A 22,123-nucleotide genomic window follows, 5' to 3' on the forward strand; every position below is an offset into this window, starting at 1 on the left:
GGTACATGGGTCGATGCTCAGCCACTGAGCCACACCGGCCAGGCCATGTAGTATATTTCTTTAAGGATTTTTAATTTGGTTTTGAGTTATAATTTGAAATCTACAAAGGCATACAAAGGACAATATAACTTTCCCATCTCACTCTATCACATGCTAGGATCACAGTGACTTCAGGTGAATATTAATTTTAGTTCAGATTCATCTTCAGATTAATACTCATAGTAATTGATTAATACTCACATTAACATTATTATTAAAAGAACCAATATTACAAAACAAGTCAAAGTTCCATTTGTGTCCCTCCTCAATCCCTTTATGGTCTTTCCCTAACCAGAGCTAGCAAATATTCCGAATTAGTTACCATTATCACACATATTTATATATTTTTAACCCGCATCTATATGTCTAGGGAAAAGGTATGACTTTTAAGTATTTATACATTTTATTAATTATAAAATTATGCTTTGTAAGTTCTTCTGAGGCCTCTTTTATTGCCCAGCATTGTCTTTTTATCTTTATATTTGTACACACACACACAATGCTCACCCATTGTATTCATTTTAACTCCTCTGTGGAATTCCACTGGAGGACTATCCCAGAACGGACTTATTTATTCTCCAGCTGATGAGCATTTATAATGTGTCCAATTACAACTGCTACCAAAGGTCTGTTCTGCCATGTCCCCTTTCACAAGTGTGAGTGTGTTTCTATAGAGCAAGCACCATGTCAGGATTCAAGTTCATTTTGTCTTTAAGATAGAATCAAAATCTGTGAATCTACTATTTAACTTCTGCCTTGACCTACTGAAAGACCAACAGTTGAATCCCTACCTCAACATAATTCCTGTTCAATTTGTTTATGAACAACAACTGTCTATTCACATGTCATGTCTGGTCAGCAAATCAGTACCCATAGTCCAATAAGGCAGATGGCTTGGAAACATAAGTGATATCGGAAAACTCACTTTTAAAATGTAATTAGCATTTTTTATGTAACTTAGAACAAAGGTCCTTAGGTGTTTTATTTTTTAAAATTCAGTTCAAATGCAAATATACATTTATTATTGTTAAAGTTAATTTTGGAGTATTAAACAGTGAATAAAGGTAAGTAATTTTATGTAACAAAAGGAAGAACTTTCAAATTGGTAAGTAAAGAGGGAAGTAGACTGTTAAGAAACTGAGAAAGTATGTTAGCTAAATATATTAAAGAAACATATCCTTTTTGAAACCCAAAACATTAATAAAAGTACTTTTTTTTTTCATTTTAAATGAGATACAATTAGCTTATGACATTTTACTAGTTTCAGGTATGTAATATAGTTATTCTATATTTGTATATACAGTATTGTGTAATGATCACCACAATAAGTCCAGTTAATATTCATCACCACACATAGTTACAATTATTTTCCTTGTGATTAGAACTTTTAAGATCTACTCTCTTAGCAACTTGCAAATATACAATACAATACAATTAACTATAGTCACCATGTTGTACATTACATTCCCAGGACTCACTTATTTTATAACTGGAAGGTTGTACCCTTTGACCACCTTCACACATTTCAAGGCCAAAAGTGAGAATTAGAATATTTTATCATAATTAATCCCTATAGAATCCTTTTGGTGGATTTAATTCATAATATTTAGCAGAATAATCTTTAAGAATTATAGTTCATATTTGGTTATTAAATTCCATTTCAGCCATTAGTCTTGCAAGAAAAAGACTCATTTTAGAATTCTTTTTTTTTTATCCTCACCCGAGGACATTCTTCCATTTTTTCCATTTTTTGTTCAGGTAGAGTGGGAGGGAGAGAGAGGAACAGAGAGAGAGAGAGAGAAACATCGACCTGAAAGGAACACATCGAGTGGCTGCCACCCGCACAACCGACCAGGGCCGGGGACAAACTGCAACCGAGGTACACGCCCTTAGCGGGAACCGAACCCGGGTCTCTCAGGACCGCAGGCCGACGCTCTAACCGCTGAGCCAAACCGGCCAGGCCTAGAATTCTTTATATTCGAATTACGACGTATATGAAGCAGGGTGTCAACTCTGCTGTGTTAATACTCACAAACAAGAAACAACCCATGACACGCACAGCAGCTATGAGAATCCGCTTTGATTCAGACATAACCAACATAATTTGGGGGGTAAAGAAAAGAAGGAAGTGTTGAAGAACAACTACACATTCCTTTTTCTCATGAATCAAATGGATAAAATATTGATACACACTTACTTCTCAGTAATCAAACTATATCAAACTTTGAAGCTACAGAACTTTAGAAGAATGCTTTCTGAAGACAACCTTTACAGTTATGACCTTTTATAAATTAATAATTAAAAGACAAAAAGATTGTGGAAATGATTGGTATTTATTCAACGTGGAGAAACAGGAGGCAAAGTAAAGAATTCTTTTTTTTTTTTAACCTGAATGCTCTAAATTCTATGTATAAAGTTTTGACAAAAATGTGCAAGCTTGTATGTGTGTGTATTTTTAAAAAAATTTGTTTCTTTATTGATTTTTTAGAGAGAAAGGAAGAGAGAGGGAGAGAGAGATAGAAACATCGATGAGAGAGAACATCTAGTGGCCACCTCCTTCATGTCCCCCACTGGGGATAGGGCCAACAACCTGGGCATGTGCCCTGACTGAGAATCGAACTGGCAACCTCTTGGTGTGTGGGAAGCTTGTGTTTTGTACATCATACATTTGTACATCATTTGGGAATGGTGAGATTTAGTTTTGCCTGATTTTATTCTTTTTATTCATCAGCCATTTGGTATTTGGCCAAATGTATAGATGATGCATTCTAGATATACCTAGGAAAGGAATTTTACTGGATATATAGCCAAATTCTTTTCTACATGGCTTTACCAACGTATATACCCCAAAGCTAAAGAGTTTCAAGCTCTTCAAATTGTCATCAATCCTTGGTATTGTATAACTTTTTAATTTTTTTAATCCTCATCTGAGGATATTTTTTCACTGATTTTTTTCAGATAGAGGGGGAGGGGGAGAGAGAGAGGAACACAGAAGCCACTTGGATAATCTGACTTACTAAGAATCAATATAAAAAACTGGAGAGGAAATAAAAGACGGCAGAGGGAGTAAAGGTCACGAGAGCAATCCTGGCTTTCAGGAAATCCGGTTCTGGGAAGCTGCTGCCACGCACAGCCGCCCGCCCCCGTCCGGCCTGAAGATGCTGGTGGGGAAAAAGGCCTTCTCCGCCGACCCCCGTCCCTCTCACAGGACCGCCTCCACCGAGTCCGCACGTTCTAAGCAGGGCTCTTCGCTGGCACGAGCTCGGGTGTGCAGTTGCTAGGTTTTAATGTCTACACGTCAGACGTGCTTACAAGGGCAGAAATGGTAGTGACCATGGACAGGTTTTTGTTTATATATTTTGTTTTAGAAATCTTCCTACACCTGAAAGATATAGCTATTCTAGGTAACATTTTTTTTTCTAAACACTTTAAAGTTTTGATACTCATGTATGTCTCCAATCTGCCAGAAATTAAATTTTATGCAAAGAGTACATTTGTAGATATTTATGTACAAAATTTACAAAGCTTTTGGGATGTGAAGGCTATAAAAATGGTAATGACTCTTCTGTTACTCTAGTAGGAAGAATTTATAGCCAATATTGTTTATTAAACAGGTAATCAAAATTTTTCTTTAATATTTTAATTTGAATACCTTATACTACATAATGTAGCATTAATCAATATTCCCTTTCTTATTTGGTTAAGTTCAAGATTTAAAGAATAAAGGAAATGCCAAAAATATGTTTTAAGTGGTTTATAGGATATAAAAATACATGGAATAACTTTTTTGCTGTTTTGCAATTTAATTATTTTCTACTTACATTTACATTAAATAAGTTATACACTAAGAATAAAGTTAGAGTTAATAAGTCATCTGATTATTGGTCATGGTTAACATATCAATAATATAGTATAACTAGATTAAAGAGTTTCAATAGGGTAATTTCCTACTTTTGGATAAGCCTAGTACACAAGAAAAGGCACCACACATTAGCTAATGCCCATCATTAATTTGAATATAAAATGTTAAATGGCCATGTTCTGTGTAGATTATTGAATCATTTTAAGCAACAACAAAACAACAACAACAACAAACCCTGGAAGGTGAAGAGAGTCCAAATGTATCTGAATTTTTCCCTTTCAACAACTCATATGTCTCCGTTAGGCATCTTAGTCAATTAAATGTACAGAAGTGATAACAAGGAGACATTTGAAGCCAGAGGCATTGCCTAATGGCTGGACATTATGGACATTTACCCGATCAGCTTTAGAGAAGACAATGTTACAATCCACCAAAAGGTACGATTTAGTTCTTTCATGGATAGTTTAAAATGCCCATTTTTTTTTTACTCAAAGAAAATGGGGTACCTACATTTCGGCTCAGTGATTGAGCATTGACCCATACGCCAAGAGGTTGCCTGTTCGATTGCCATTGCCGGTTCGATTCCCAGTCAGGGTACATACCCAGTGTGTGGGCCAAATCCCCAGGGAGGGGCATGAAGGAGGCGGCCAATGGATGTTCTCTTTCATCAATGTTTCTCTCTCTCTCTCTCTCCCTCTCCCTTCCTCTCTCCCCTAAATAAATAAATAAATAAGAAAAGAAAGTGGGGGTACCTACAAATGAAGAGCTAAAAGAATCTTCAGTGAAACATATCTTCCAGAGATAGAGTTTAAAATCTTGATAAACATCATAAAAGACACTAGGAGTGAGTCCAGGTCTTATAGTGCATTTGGCTATTGGGGAAGCATTCAGATTCTCAGGAATAAAATGAGAAACGTCTCTTTGGGAAGAAATGCATTTAAAAAATTATTTTCTTTGCAATCACATCAACAATAAGAAAGAACATTCATGAAATTTAAAAAATAAAATATCTACAAAAGTTTGGGGGTCATGTAGCATAGTAATTAAGGGCATGGATTCTAGAAGCAGAGCTCTCAGTTCCGTTTCATGTCTGTGTTTATTAGCTATGTGGCCTCAGGCAAGTAATGTTTCTGTGCTGTATTTTACCTCCTCTTCTCACAGGGTGTAACACTACCTCATTCCTAGGATTATATCTTGTATCTAGCAGGTAACAGATAAATGCCAACTATTATTTTAAACTCCTATATTTAATGCGATAATGTTGAAAGTCTCTGTATGGCTTTTAAATAAAACCCAAGCTCCTTACTACAGTCCACTTCTCCCCTGACCAGCTTCCAACTTTACCTCTCACTTTGTTCTATTCCTCTTGCTCGTCCAGCTCCAGGTACACAACTCAAGCTCAGGCCTCTCTCAGGCCTTTGCCCATATTGATTATCTGCCTCGAGTCCTCTTCCCCCAGATCTGAATGTAGTTTCCTTTTCTTTTAATCCAGGTGTCAGTTCCGGTGACACTTCAGCTGAGACAGAGCCCCTGAGCTAACTAGACATAGAAGCCCCATCTCCCATATTATCTATCCCATTGTCCTGTAATAAACCCATTCTGAATGCGGTCCTCTTATCATCTCTCTGTGTCTTTATCTTCTGTCTTTTCCCAGTAAAACGTTGGCTCCATATGGGCATAAACTTTGTCTTATTCACTGTTTTCTTTATCCCCAGACCATAAAACATCTCAGTGGGGAAAGGCAAAATTTAAACCTATGACCAAATAAATAATTTCAACAATAAATTAGTTCCAGTAGGGAAGTAAAAGGGAAGATAAGACAAGTCACCAAATAAAAATGGCATTTTTACAACTTAGCCTTCAGAGAAAGAAATACAATAAAAGACACCAGGTTTAGAAACACATTCTTGAAATGTGTCTTGAGGGACCGAGGGATTCTGCTCAGAGCATCCTATCAGGATTTTCCAAATTCTATTACAGTGTTATCCAGAGCAGAGTGATGGTTTAGCAAGGATACGGGATTGAGACCTTAATTTCTGATCTGTTCGTCCAACTTCAAGAAAAGGAATGGTAATTATTTTTTCACTTTGCTCCCCTATACCCTCTAGGAAAGATAGCTATGCTTTATGGGTCACAGGGAAATTAACAACTAATTTCTGTTATATAAAACACCTGAAAATGAGCTTCATCTCGATCTTTCTTTGGGGTGAGCTTCAGATTTCTCAAGGGCAAGAGTAATTGATTGCCATTATTTTGAGAAGAATGGGAGAGTGATCTGACTCGAGGAAGTAATTACCTCTGAGAGGCTGGCGGGACGGACGGACAGCAGGATACCGTGTGCTGCCGTCAAGGTCTGACCAAGTGTCACTGAGGTTTCATATTAAATCAGTATATCTGTCCGCACTTCGACTGTCTAATCAAACTAGAATTGACTGAGAAACTTATTTGAGAGAAAAAGACTATCTCCACAAAAGACTAAATAAGATTCTTCTTAACAGTTCTAAAGGACAAAGACTGAAGAAATTTAATTTGCTTTGGAAAATAAAGTGACATTTTCTCCCCTCGAGTGTGATGTAGCATTTTTATACTAGGTATGTATATAATCTCCTTATTGTGGCGGGAAAGGGAGAGGAGCCCACTGTCTGCTTGGCAGAGTAAGGCTAATATTAATAACGGGTAAACCAAGGGCTTTTTCTTTCTAAATACTCAAGATTCTCTGGGCTTCCACGACACCATTAATCATGGAGGTACATATTAATACAATACATTTGAACATACTCTTTTGTGGGATGTCTGTTATAGCTGTATATTATAGTAGACATTGCACATTGTCTTTTCAATATCTCTTCTTCCTCACTCACAAAACAATGATTTTGTTTCCAGAAGTAATAGACTCATATCAGGCAGTATATCATGATGGTCTAATACTAAAACATTTAGTCTGCCAAATTCCTCATTTTTGGTGTGCCTTCTGAAAAATGCAGGCGTGACCACACGGCCCAGTTTTGGACAAAGAGAGATAAGAGACTGTATGACAGGAGAGTGTGCATTCCTGAACACATGTGGTCAGCGCTGTCTGTCCTCTTTCTTTCTGCTTTGAACGCATTGATCTTGTCATCATGTCACAAGCCTGAGGACAAAAAGTGAACACTAGGGATGCCACAGCAGCAAGAAAGGGCAGGACCCTTGTTAACTAGACTGAACAGCTGAATGAAAACCTACCCTCCTTCTTCCTTGTCTTTTTTCATATATATCCCCTTGTTGTTTAAGCCATGCTTAGCTTTTCCACTGTTTGAAGACAAAAACAGCCTCCCAGCCCCTATTTTTACTAGTCCATTTGCTATTCTTCATGATTATGTAACAGATGGACCAGTAAGACATAAAATGAACCTTAATGGCCTATTCTAAAAAATTTCTTCATTTTTATCCCAGCCAAATGAGATTTGTCTACCTAAAACTGAAAATAAACCACACAACAGTAAGTGTTATTAAGTCAACAAAATGGATAATAGATAAACCGAAAGGGCCTATAATTAGATAGTGTGTCATTAGTCAAGAGCGGTCACAAATGGCCTCTTTGTGCTAAGACTAGATTTATTAAAAGTGAGGTGAGTGGGATTAATCTGAATTGTATTATATGCCTTGAAAGTGCTTAATATGTTCTTCCTAATCTCTGTGCCTTTCTTTGTCACATTCTCTTTGCCTGGAACACCCCATTTCTTTCTGTGACCTACCAACCCTACCTTTAATACCACCTAATTCATGAATCCTTGTCTGATCTGCCCTACCCTAATGTCCTCTCTCCTGACTTTAATTCATGTGATGGGAGGGATGGAGTTGAACTTAGAAATGACTAGATACAGGAATTCAAACACAAATACATTTGTTTTCCCGTATTTGAACACCTAGCAAATTCTCTCATGTTAGAAAATTGATTACTGCTTCTAAGAGTTTTATGAATATTTAAAGTATGTGGCCTAGTAGAACCTTCTGTATCATAAAGGTATTTTATAAACTCAGTATTAAGACCACAAGTTCATTCACCAAGAATACGTAAAAAGATGTAATTGAACTAAAATTGACTGAAGCCATTATGAAGGGGAATGACCCCCAAAAAACTATGAACAATATGTTTGCAAAAAAATATAACCACAATGCAGTGTGATAACTGTTATATTAGTTGTAGGTACAAACACTTATATTTATAGATGTACACCTGACCTTTATAAAAATAATTGTTTTTATACTCTCTTCCCAAAATCTTTAGCTTCCCATCTTCATAAAAACATTCATTATATAATGAACAACAAGAGTCATTAAGAAAGAAGAGTGATGTCAGATATTTGCTTTTTAAGGTTTCCTTGTTTTGTTTTGTTTTGATATCTAATAGCTCATGTCAATGACAAATTGAATCATTTTTCTCACTCCAGACACCCATGTCCCATACAATGAAAAAATCCAGGTATGTCACCCCAATAAATTCAATTAAAAAATAATCTGGGTATATCCTAAAATGCCCAGTATCTTTGCATCAATAATCTCGGGTTACATAGAGTTTGAATATCAGAAAAGAAAATCTAGATTTCCTCTATGAAACCTATTAATATTTTTTAGACATAGAGAAATGTAAAATGATGCAGAACAGAGAAAGACCATTATGTAAACACTGAGCCATGACTTGAAAAATGTCAGCAGCACTGTTAAAAAACAGATAAAGGAAAAGAAGAAAACAGATTGAAAAATATTTGCCATTCTGAAGAGACCACATCAGTTAGTTATATTTGAGCAATAATTCTCAATACAATTACTTTTACTCCACCACACAGTAATATACATGGCTTGCTTGGATTTTCATTTGTCTTTGAAAAGATTTCATAAGAAATCACATTGTATACAACAGTTCTCAGGATTTAAAAGTAGCTATTTAACATTCATTTTGTTCATTTATGTTTTCTAATGTTAATGATGTAATGATTAAAAAACAAGTAGAAAAAACCTTGAAATAATCAGGGAGCAGGAGTAATCTCTCAGTATTATACCCCAGAATTTTAATATGAGTCATTATACTCTTCTGTCTACTACTTCTCATATCATTAAGAATACTTTCACAAACAATAATTTCATTCAGTTTCCCTTTAGAATCCCATGTGAATACCTTTAATGCTGTAACGTTTTTAATTTCCCAGTTTCTGTAATAGTTTCCATTCATCTAAACTCTTGAGAAAATTAGAGGGGTCACTAGATTATTTTTTCTAATATTCTAATCTAAAGTATCCTGAATGTTGCTACTTAATTTATTTTGTATTTTAAATGAGAATTGAGAATTTTCAAGAAGTGATTTGATCTGATGGTAAATTTATTCAACACATGTAACCACTTCAATTTTACATGTGCTTTACTTTGTAATACAGTGTCTTACATAGAGGGGAAACACAATAAATATATTCTTGGAATATAATTTATTATTTATTAATGTAATTAGCCTGTTTCTTAGATTTTGGCCCTCATAAAATAAATTCATATAATGATATTATCTACCTACCTCTGATTCTCAGTCTTTGAACTGCTACCTGTTCAATTGTCAGAATAGTTGACTTGAGTATCATAGAACAGGTCTGTATAAAGTTATTTTTAATAAGGCAATTCAACACGTAAGCAAAACAAAATAAAAACTTAGCTACTATTTAGTGCAAAATCACCTGGAACCACCATTTATTATCAATGACTCTCCAACTATAACTATTACACACATATTGTGTGTGTTTTGTAATTTTGGGTGGGAGATGAAATATTGGATTTCTATCCAATAAAAAGTTTCATTGCATTTATTAAATATTCCATGGGGAGTATAGTGCCATTTTGAAAATAAATAAATAAACTTAAACTCACAGATTACTTAACCTTTCTGAACTTAGTTGTTTCAAATGTAAAAGAGCAACAGAACACCTGTAAATTATGGAGTTGCTGTTAGGGTCAAATGCAATGATATATGTGGAAGGGAGTTGTAAACTGCACATTGACGATCAGATGTTGAATTTCACTTCACCTGGTATACTTCAATTACTGAACACGTATCAACATTTGTATATGAAAACTTTATTCTTCCCAAATACTTACTGGTATAGACAAGTTGAAAGCCTTCATCTGTCCCTTCAGAATCAGAATTAAATTCTAGCCAGAGCTGATTTGAAGTACTGCTAAGTGTCAGTCCTCGCAGGGATGCACCCGTGAAAGCACCTAATAGATGCGTCGTTTTATCTTTTCCATCATAAATCTGCAAAATATATTTATGATTAAGATGTAAATGTGCCGATAAGAACCACTTCAGGTGATGCAATTATATCTGTGTAAAAGAGAATATTATTATACTGTTCCTAAATCAGTTTACATGTTTCCAAAGGACAATGATATATGTATACGAATTCCTACAAATATCAAGTTAAGAGTTAAAATTCACATGGGTAGTTTTAAAATTCCAAACTCAGTAGAATCTAAGTAACACTCAAACTCATGTTATATAACTTTTCCTCTTATTGTAGAAGCAATGCTTTTATTTCATGGCAGACAACTTAAAACTGAGAAGACCTACGGAGAGATTGGTTTCCAAGGCTGGCTGGTTGGTTGGTTATTTTTCTGCAGCTTGTTCAAGGGGACCAACCACCTGCTCTTCTAATAACATGAATCCTATAAAATATATTTGCTTCTTTTGCAACTTTTATAATTTACCTATGCCCTTTAACTCAACTTACATTTTTAACATTTTTAAAATATTAAGTTAGAATGGTACTGAATGCTTTTAGAAAGTAATTTAACAAGTCAAAATATACAAAGGTAAAATCGATAAGCTCCCAAGTATCCTTCTATCATTCCGATTCTCATTACGTTCTGACTTGCTTTTCTTTTAAAATGCATTCTAGACATCTCTTCAGGTCAGTAGATATACAGTCTTCCTTTCGAGCTATGTAATATCTCATACAGTGACATTACTAAAACTTGCTGTATCAGTCCAAGATTAATGACCTCAAGTTTTTTGCCACTAAAGGTAATGCTGAAATAAGCATCTTTTACATATAAACTCGCATTTTTTGGTACTTGCATTTCAATAAGACATTTTTCAAAATATGGAATTTCTAGCCTAAAATGTTCATGTATTGCTAGATTATTTTCCAGAAAGTATATAGTAATTAAACTGAAGGTTTACCAGCAATGCATGTTACCATTGTTTTTCCTTTCAGGCATGTGTTTTCAAGGTGGTAGTTATTTATTACCTCCAAGGAGGAGAAAATTGGTTCTTTAGGGTCATAAAACCTTAGATATTATAAGGACTTGTGGTCCTACAAAGATCAACTCTATCTTACATATCTTATTCCATAATACTTAATTTCATAGAGTTGGGGCTGAGAGCCTCTTGGGCGAACGATAATCAGCAGAAAACATAACAGAGAAATATTGCTCAAAGTTATTTGTCTCACATGAAATTGTCTTACTTTAACCTGACATCAGAGTTAAAACTGGTCACTAAAATTTCAATCTAGTGATCTTGCCATACCACCAATGTTCCCAAAGTGGTATTTGTTACACTGATGTCATCAACAGATGATTTCTAGGTTGTGCAAATGGAACTTATTATTATTATTCTTTTAATTTGCATGATATATTTTTTCTTGTGCTAAATTGTTGGGTTTAATTTGACAATATATTTAGAAAGTTTTCTATAATTTACAAAAAAAACAAAACTTTTTTTGTCCTTTTTTTGCAAATTATCTTTAACAAGTTTGTTAATAAAATGAAAAGTTTTAACCATATTTCTAAGCTGGATTATTCAGATAAAGTAATGAGCCCTTTCTATCTGCAAATTGAAGATTTACTTCAACTGAAGAAAATGGGTTTTTGAGTTTTTATTTATTTGCTTATTCCATGTCTTTCTGATCCTTTAATTTCCCTCCTAGAATGCCTATTATTTACACATTGAGTGTCCAAACCTGTATTGTGATTCTTTTATATTTTCTCTCCTGAAATTTATCTACTTTTCCTCTATATTGTAAGCAATCTTTTACTGGATCTTCCACACTAGTAACTAGGTTTTTAGCAGAGACTAATCTCTTTTAGGTCTTCTAATAAAATCCTAAATTTTGCAATCATTAGTCAAATTCTAGAAAGTCTCTTTCTTTCTCATAATCTAATTGTACTATATTTCTCATAACTTTTTAAATTATTACAAATTCATCTTTTAATGTTTTTGTATTTCAAATTTAATGTATATCACCTGTTATTATGTATTTAACTTGGACTTTCTTCCCTCTGGTTATTTAATTCCATTAAGTATGTGCTTATTTTATATTTAGCTATTTATAGTTTTATGTTTACTTATTACTGATACAAGTTTAAATGTTATAAAAACGATGAAAATGTTTTTTAACATGATATACAAATACAACTTTTGTTCCGGACCCTTAATATCTTCTTCTAACCATATTACCAAATTCCCTTTCTTGCACAGAAATCCCTAAGTCTCCAGTGGCCACACCCTTCCTGCTCTCTCCCTTTGTGACAGAGGGAAGCCACAGCCTCATATGCACCCTCTAAACTCCACCAGCTTATGTACTTGCTGAATTACCACCAAGAGGGTGGCGGGAATATGTTCAAGTCAACATGTTCATTTACTTCCTAATACCAAAAATCTACTGGTCACTCTCTTTTTTTAAAAAAGGTCTTTCTGTCAATTAAAAACAACAACAACAACAAAAGAGTGGTGACTATTTAAAGAGCATTAGAGTATTATATAGAGGGCTGTATGGACAGATTTCCTAATATTATATGGCAGTACCTTGAACCTCTGGTGGAATCTAATTTATCATACATATGCATTTCTGTTTTAGATAATAGTAAGAGTTTGCCTTCAACAATGCTGAAAAAATGTTTGCTAAGAAATGTTTGTTTGTTTGTTTAATTACATAAGATTAAACTTTTCATTTAAGAATAATATTAATCAGGGCTAATTCAGAGGCAAGGATATATATTACTTATCAGAAAACACAGCTTTTGTGTCTGTGAGCTTCAATATTCAATATTCTCAGATGTCTACTTCTGCATACATGTGTTTTATGACTACATATGATACTGTTAATAAAGCCAGTAAATGTAGTAGATGTAATTTGCAGTTAATGTTGTCAAGGTAATCCCAAAGAATAGTTTCATTTTATTTCCAGTACTCATCAACATATAATTTGATTTCTATGTTAAATATAAATAATTATTTCTTGGATTTAAGTAGTTCTGCTTTCACATGTGGATACACTGTAAGAACTGCCAGTCTGTCAAAAACAGTCAAATAAAGGAAAAAAAAACAAAACAACTACTTGATATGAGTACATAGAAATTGGTTGTTGAAATTTGTTTTTTGTTTGTTTGTTTGTTTGTTTTTGTCTCCTAATAAATTTTTTCTCAAAATTTTGATGGTAATGAAACAAATGTTTAATGATAGCAAGAACCATTTTACTCCATATATATCAAACATTCTTATATGTAATAATGTAAAAAGTAACAAAATAATTCAATGCAAATTTCCATACATTGTGTTAGGTACTGAGAATAAAATTTTGAAAATATATATTAAGATATCCTTCTTAACCCAAAGAAAATTTTTAAAATTTTCTGTTATTAGAGACATTTCTTTTGAGTCTTTCTATTTTATTAAGCTAGAAGTATTTTTTTCTTTTTCAAAAGATGCTTTCTTAGAAAAATAATATTAACAATAAGTGTTGAAAGAAAGGGCATAAAAATAGACTAATATTAATAAACAGGAACAGAATTATCTCATACCCAGCTGGGAGGACCTAATTCAACACCAGAACTCACTAACTACAGTTTAACAATGTGTAGTCAAAAGGTAGAAAACAAATATTGAAGAGGTCCTGCTATAATCAACAAAGTAAAATGAAGCGTGCTCATTCAACCGTGAATTTTAAAAGCGTGTATAAAATTATTAAATCCAGTGAAAAGCAAGTGTCAAGTAGGAAGGCTTTAAAAAGAGAAGAGTTTTATAGTAATAATCAAGTCAATGCTTTTAACTGGTAGGTGAAATCCTTCAGATGTATTCAAGTCCACGCGGCAGCATGAAGGCAACAAGGACAACGGCGTGCCACCAGAAACGAAATGCTCTGGAAAGAGACATGAATACAAGCACACAGATAAAAGAATAAAAGCACCAAACTGTCCTTTCATTTAAAAGTAAATTTTACGGTGATTACTGAGTCTGATCAGAACCACACAGAACTTTTATTTGAGATTGTTACTTCTCATATTTCTATTCTTATTAAAATCGGGATCTTTAAGGATATCTTTATTTATTTGAGCCTATTTTCCTTTAAAAAAAGTTTTTTTCAGCATATATCTTAATCAATATATTTTTCCCCCCAGAAATTAGAAAGCTAAAAAGAAGGTAACTGTATAACATCATACGTTTCACTATCATTATTATTGTTATTTTCGTTAATCCTCACCCGAGGATAGTTTTCCACTGATTATTAGAGAGAGTGGAAGGGAGGGGGAGAAAGACAGAGAGAGAGAGAGAAACATAGATGTGAGAGGGACACATAGATTGGTTTTCTCCCATACAACCCCGACCAGGGCCGGGGATCAAACCTGCAACCCAGGTACATACCACTGACCAGAACTGAATGCACAGACCTTTGCTCCACAGGCCAACGCCCTAAGCTCTGAGCCCAACTGGCCAGGGCAACATTATACTTCTTAATTGAAAGAGAATAAATTCTTAGTGTTTCCCACAGAATCATACTTAGTTACTTAACACCTAATTCAGATAACAAAGACTTACTTTTATGCCAAATATAGAATTTCAAGTTGACTTAAGAATTAATATTATGAAAGGCATTGAATGTTTTTATAATGTTAATAAAACTCTTTGTAAGACTCTAATCTGTTAAACGGTGGCAATTAATCTCGTGGTCTACCAGGAGAACAGATTAAAACAACATTGCCATGTTCCAATTTTCAATTTTTTGTATTGGATCAGGGCTTGAAATTAGTTATGTTTAAAAGACCCTCCTAAGTCAGAAAGGTCAAACGCTATATGATGAACTGCTTATCAATACTCAAAACCGTTGTTAATTTTATAATAAATGTTGATTAGAAGGCATATTTTTAGTCATTTCTCCAGTGAATTAGCAAGAAAGGTGTTATCTAAACCCAAGAGCAGAAAGTACATTAAAAAGTAAAATCAAAAGAGAGAAATTACACATGTACTTATGTATATGAACCTTCAAATTATTCATGGACACTGCCATTTTCATTTGGGGTCATTTGTTTTATAGGTTAATTCAAAACTTTTATACATTCTTTTTCCTATCAGGATGAGTTAAGATGTCAAAGTGTGAATGAAAAAGAAAAAGTTTTACAATGGTTAATCACAAAGGACTATATTCTAAACTTTACTATGTTCTCTCCAAAAGTAATATGAAACAGAGCAGAGGACTGTGGTTTATATTCAAATGTTTATGTCTCTGAAATAGCTGTATAATGTGTCCTCTATTGCAAGAGCTAGTACATTCTAGTGAGGAAGATGGGGGCACAATGAAGGGTCAGCTTTTCAGGGGCATTAGCTCTGTGGTTATATAAGCAAGTTGAAGTCCCAGCTCTACCTTTAAAGCTGTATAACCTGTCACAAATCATTTCACTTCTGTGATCCACAATATGGGAGAGAGTGAAAGGTTTTTTGAGGCCTAACACAGCACTTTATACAAATGAATATTTAGGGAGTGCTTTTGACAGGGGTGATGAAAGATTAACAGTGAACAACAAGCAGAGTTAGTAGATACATGTGATGGAAATATGAGTTCACTGATATGCTGGTCAATGTTGAACAACCAGCTCTCAAACAAACAAAACTGAATGTATATATTCTTACACATCATTGAAAAAATAAGTTTTATTGACATAAAGGGAGGTTGATACACTTTTACTGAAAAGAATGAGAGTAAATATTTTAGGCTCTTGAGGTTAGAATATCTGTTGCAACTACTCAGCCCTGCCATTGTAGCACAAAAGCAGCTATAAACATGTCAATGACTGAACATGGCCTTCTCCCAATAAAACTGTACTTACAGAAATAGGTTTTGGGTCCAAATTGTCCCTTACACTGTCATTTGCAAATCCCTGATTTAAGGGTTGCATAGCATGCAATTTACAAATAGCAATAAAATATACAATATTCACTATTGTGAATTCCATAGAGCTACTTGATTGTTACAAAATGCTTTCAGTGCTTTTTGTCAAACTTCTTTTTTATCTGTAACTTATAATTGCAACTGACAAACAAGAGTAGAATATAGCTTAATTTTTTTCTAAGTTAGATAAAAGTGAAATATCAAAAAGAAAGTTTAACTAGTTTGTAAATGATATCAGCAACTTTTCTAAGTTAGTAACAGTTTCAAATACTAGGAAAGATATCTTCTCAATTTTTTGTGCTATTCTCAATGTAATTGCTACATACTCAACACGTTTCTGTTTAAGTATAGATAATGAGCAAAACAATAAATCAAGTCAGGATTTGTGGTGTTTGCCAATTTCTGAAGTATAAATACTCCTACTATGACCAAGGTCATACCATCAATGTAACATCATTGAATGCAGAATTGGGAAGAGATGCACATTATGACATAGTATTTCCACCACAGAGACACAATATACATAACTAACCTAAAAACCAAACCCAGGTCTCTCTGGACCACAGGCTGACGCTCTAATCGCTGAGCCAAACTGGCCAGGGCTAATTATATCTATTTTTTAAATAATGGCTATGTATAACAACCAGCTCACAAAATTACTGAAAATTTAACAATAGGCTCTTACAAGTGGCACTCCCAAAGACTCATAGACAAGTTGGAAAACAAAATATTGAAAACAATACATCTTAGAAAACAGCAATAACAACACATTAAAAACCTTCTTATAGCCCTGGCCAGTTTGGCTCAGCGGTTAGAGCGTCGGCCTGCGGTCCGGAGAGACCCGGGTTCGGTTCCCGCTAAGGGCACGTAATTCGGTTGCAGTTTGTCCCTGGCCCTGGTTGGTCGTGCGGGTGGCAGCCACTCGATGTGTCCCTTCACATCGATGTTTCTCTCTCTCTCTCCCTTCTTCTCTCTCCCTCCCGCTCTATCTGTACAAAAAATGGAAAAATATCCTCGGGTGAGGATTAAAAAACAAACAAACAAACAAAAACCTTCTTATAGTACCCCTAAAAGATGTTATTAATCAAGTCTTTCAAATATTGAATTTTTCATAAATATGACATTAATTCTCCTAACCTATTTTTGAACTCTCAAAATCAATTTTGAGTTGTTTTGCTGCCTCTTTTCCATAATCATCCATTTAGTGTATATTCTGCATAAGAAATAAGTCTTTAAACTACACAGTGTTGACACTTGGTAAAAGATTCCCTTGAATTTTGTCTCTGCTAAATGCAGCAACAACAAAACAAAAACAGTGTTTCTGATTGGTATTCAGCTTTCATCCCATCAAGCTGACAATGGGAACTATTCATTGTTGATTGTTTAGAGTCTACATCTAATTAAATACCTCCTTTAAATGTTAATTGAAATAATTATTTACATTGTATTTTGAGTGAGGGTTTAGAAAGTTCATTACTCTTGCCCATTGAAATGAAAATAACTAAATAGGGATATATTCATAATTCCCAAACCTGCTGGTTATTGGATAATCCGGAGAGCTTTATAAAAATACACGATCCTAGGTGTAGAAGCACCGAAACAGTTTTCCCCAGATCTAATGTCAGAAAATCTGGTAGTATGCCAGGAATGGACTACCTGGAAGGGTCATATGATCTTCTACACTTGATATAAACTTTACTAGTGTGGTTATAAATAACTAAAGTAGATCATGGAGAGAAGGGGGAGGGAGAGAGGGTGAATGAGTGGCAGCCTAGATTGTGTTCTCAGAGAGGAAAAGTGTGTGTGAGTGTTTAGATATAGATAAATATATATACATGTTTTCTATTGTTGTTGCTGTTTTTGCTTTTATTAGAACCCCATACAGTAATGTTATAGCCTAAGTGAAACCAGAAAAAAAAAAACATCTTTCAAGCCCTATACAAGATTACAGAAAGATTACAAGAGAATATAGCAAATCCTACCACATAAAGAAAACAATGCTTTAAAATGATGTCAGTCAAGGGGCTGAGGATTCTATAATAGACTATTTATTGTTTTACTTATTTCTTACTTCCTAGTCTGAATGTAGGAAGAGAACTGCTTCCATAGGTTTAATGAGAGAAAGTGCTGGGGTTGGGATGCACTCTTATGGACTCGTTTGCAGTTAGGCAGATGACCTTTCATCCTGGGAGGACCTTGACTCTGCAGTTGAGAATTTTTCAGTTTTCCTCTGGAGGGTGCATCGGACTGCTTGTGCCTGCCTCACTGTACCTGTGTCAGTAGGCATCTCTGAACTAATCGTTGTCCCCGGGATTAACAGGGAAAAAGGTAACCTGTAAGCGTCTTACATCCTCCACTGATGGAGAATCCATGAAGACAGACTGGAGGGTAAGAGCCCAGTCCACATTTTCTCTACAGTGGCTTGTTCAGATTATTCGAAAGTACCAATTTAGAATAAATCCCAGGCAAGATTACCAGTAGAGGGATACTTGAATTATGTTTCTATTGTAATATTTAGTATATGATATTTTCAACGTTGAGAATTATTCTAAGAAAATTACAGTTTGTCCCTGCCCTGGTTGAGGTTGTGTGGGTGGCAACCAGTCCATGTGTCTCTCTCGCGTGGATGTTTCTCTTTCTCTCTTCCCCCGGCTCCCTCCCGCTCTATCTGAAGATAAATGCAAAAATGTCCTCTGGTGAGGATTAGAGAAAAAACAAACAAAGAAAATTACAAAAAAATCTTAAAAATTGCTGGGGATATACATTTTCATCCCTTATTAATGAAAGAAAAATAATCATCTAACGAAATCCACTAAAATGCATTAAATTGAGGGTGTGTGTATTTTTTTTTTCCCTTCATCACTTACCATTGCATCGCCTCACACTGTCACTTATTACTGAGGTCCTGTTCTTCCTCAGAGTAACACATGCCACAAGCGCATGTGACCTTACTCCAGACAGGTAAGACATTAGTCACAGAGCATGCTGAGAAACACATTAGAGCTAGTTTATTTTTTAAAGGATATCACCTGTTATTTCAACTCAATTACCTAAACAATGAACATTATTCATCATGGAAAAGGAATGCATAAATTTCAAGCATTATGGAGAAAGCAAACAAATATTTTAGGAAGGGTAGGGAAGCATTTCCTGAGTGTAATACATAAATGCATGTTTATTACGGTTGCTTGTGGGATACAGATTAGTGGCTGGGTTTGCCCCTCTGATCTATGTCTTGACATATTTTCCCCCCATTGTGAGCCTGACAGAGAAAAGTGTAAAACACAGGAATGGACCTAAGTTAATACTAAAATTGTATATATTGAGGTGTACTGAAAGAAATCTTTCCTATGTCTATACAAATCCGATTACTGTTCATGTTAGAGAAACACGAATTATCATTCACTTGATATTCTTTTTTTTGTTTTTTGTTTTTTTTATCCTCACCCGAGGACATTTTTCCCTTTTTTTTTTCAGATAGAGCGGGAGGGAGAGAGAGAGAGAAACATCGACGTGAAGGGACACATCGAGTGGCTGCCACCCGCATGACCAACCAGGGCCGGGGACAAACTGCAACCGAGGTACGTGCCCTTAGCGGGAACCGAACCCGGGTCTCTCGGGACCGCAGGCCGATGCTCCAACCGCTGAGCCAAACCGGCCAGGGCGATATTCTTTTTAAAAGAAAAAAGTAACCAACAATCTAAAATCACTGCTTAACAAGAATCCCAAGCCAACATGGGACATCATAATTTTTCCCCCCGTGTGAAAACGGAGTGATGTTGAATCTCTATCCTGGCTTAAGTAAATCTTAACATTTAGGATTAATGTTTGTAATTATTTTTAAAATATTTAAATGTGATTTTATGGAAGTGTTTATTTTTATTCTAATTATGTATATAAGTTATATTTATCAAAACCATACTTTGAAAAATATAAATCAACAATTATGAAAATATTTATTTGCATAAAATTGTATCTTTTAGAGAAGTTAGATGTTTGATTATTTCCAATTTTAAAACAAATTAATTTTATACTAAATGTTTATTATCAACAAAATTATTTTTCCTAAATAATTTATAAATATTGAGTGTTTAGATTTATTTAAAAAATCATATAATATGAATTTGTAGTCATAAATGCAAAGAATTGTCCCTGTAGCAACAGAAATAAATAACTTACTTAATAGACATCAAAATAAAAATACATTATTACTATATTTCTTAAAAAATTACCATTCATGTGTCAATTATTTAAATACAAATAGTTATTGAAAAAGGAGAAACATCTGTAACACAAATAAATTAATTAATTGAAAAAAAAGACTGCAAAAGAAATAGTTATTGAATATAAGATGTTTGGCATGAAAGAGTTTTTATCTTGGTTTTACTAAAACATTAAACTTAATGTATCATAAAATAAAAGTTACTTATTATAAATAAATATTGGAAACAAAACATTTTATCTAAATAAAAAGAATACAAAAAATGGGAAATAATGTATAATTTAAATCTATGAATGGGAGAATCAGCTTATGGTTGATTATGTATGCATATAGATGTATTAATGTATCCTTAATGACTGAAAACAATCAAAGTACAAGTATGTCTGATTTCACCTACCTTAAGAACGTCTCCTTGTGCTAAATGAAATGTTCGGGCTGAAATATTGATTCCCTTTCCTGCTTGAACCTGAATACTATAAATGCACTCATGGTTGTTTTCGTAGTTGAGTGGATAATTTGGAGAGAGCAAAATTCCTTCATTATTTGTTGCAGAGGCACCACATTCGGCTGCGGGGAAAACAGAACGTTGAAGCACAGTTTAATAGAAAGCATTGTCATGTTTAAGCAATGTAATGTATGGAAGTGTAAATGCACTTTATTTTAACTAGAGCCTAACAGGAAAATAATGTACAGAATGGCTGTGTTGGAGATGATTCATTCCCTCTCAAATAATGCATGGGAAGAACTGCTGGTGGACGGGACACTGGTACCTAATTGGAAACACAGGACCGATCCAGTACGTCCGCCCTCACCCCCATGGCAGGATAGCGCAGGAAAGGAGGAGAGCAAAAGATTTTTAGGATATATTTTAAGGTTCTAGATCTCTGACTAATTTATTACTTTTAAAGTTATAATTTAATTATTTAAAGTACATGTCGAGAAATCAATTTTTGTTTTATAATGACTCTACTTGGATCTTTTTATTTTTACCTTTTTTGAATTTGACTCCTTTTTCTCCCGATAGCATTTCCCTGATTCAAGAACTTCAGTAACAAAAAGGTAAATACACACTGCATTATCTTTGAACACGGATATAACAAGCAAAACCCACAAACCAATAATCGTAACAAATCGAGTATCTTTAGAAATTGTATTACCTTTCTATCTAAAAGATAGAATAGATTAAGGCATTCCTATAATCATTATATTGTACTACTAACTCTCCAGGACTAATTTTGCAAAATGTGTGGAGATGTCTTACCACTTAGAGGGAATTAGACATTTCTTAATTCTTAGACATTTCTTAATTTTTTTTTTCCAAATTTAATTTCAACTTGTTACTTAAAAAGCTTGTAGCAATACTGTAGTGTCAGACAAGGCCTTATGATTCCCAGACATATTCCTTAGTTACAGAAGTTCAGAGAACTCTGTTTCGCATCTTACCCAATAACTTGCTTCATCTCACCATACCATATGCCAGGGAGAGTTATATTTTTTTAAAGGTTTCACTAACCAGAAAATAAGTCAAGTCATTATTTTCCAGAAATAAGATTTTTTTAAATAATGGTTCATGGGAACAGTCACAGGAAGTATAGAACAAGGTGAGCAACAATGAATTGCTTTACCTTTTAAATGATTCAACATTAACAAAAATAAGGCAAAAGAAAAAAGCCCAATGAGGACATGAAAATGATCAAGATTGAGCTCTCAGTACAATATCAACATAGTCTAGAATAATAAAAACGAATGATATAATGCTAAAAATCAACCAGTCACATGAGGAAATGTAGTACAATGTAGTTCCTCCACGTTTAT

General features: G+C 34.2%; 1 protein-coding gene across 3 annotated transcripts in view; it reads right to left on the minus strand.

Moving 5' to 3' along the window:
- The window catches only part of CSMD3 (CUB and Sushi multiple domains 3), a 1,073,312-nt gene that overhangs the window by 319,101 nt on the left and 732,088 nt on the right, over positions 1-22,123 (minus strand). For all 3 annotated transcript variants that reach the window (XM_036263876.1, XM_036263875.1, XM_036263874.1), the window contains 2 exons: positions 20,706-20,875; positions 10,019-10,175 (listed from right to left, as the gene is read on the minus strand). In XM_036263876.1, coding sequence (XP_036119769.1) covers positions 10,019-10,175; positions 20,706-20,875 — 327 coding nt within the window. The remainder of the gene's footprint in view (positions 1-10,018; positions 10,176-20,705; positions 20,876-22,123) is intronic.

This window comes from Molossus molossus, unplaced genomic scaffold, assembly GCF_014108415.1.
Source record: "Molossus molossus isolate mMolMol1 unplaced genomic scaffold, mMolMol1.p scaffold_m16_p_16, whole genome shotgun sequence".
NCBI classification, from domain to species: Eukaryota; Metazoa; Chordata; class Mammalia; order Chiroptera; family Molossidae; genus Molossus; species Molossus molossus.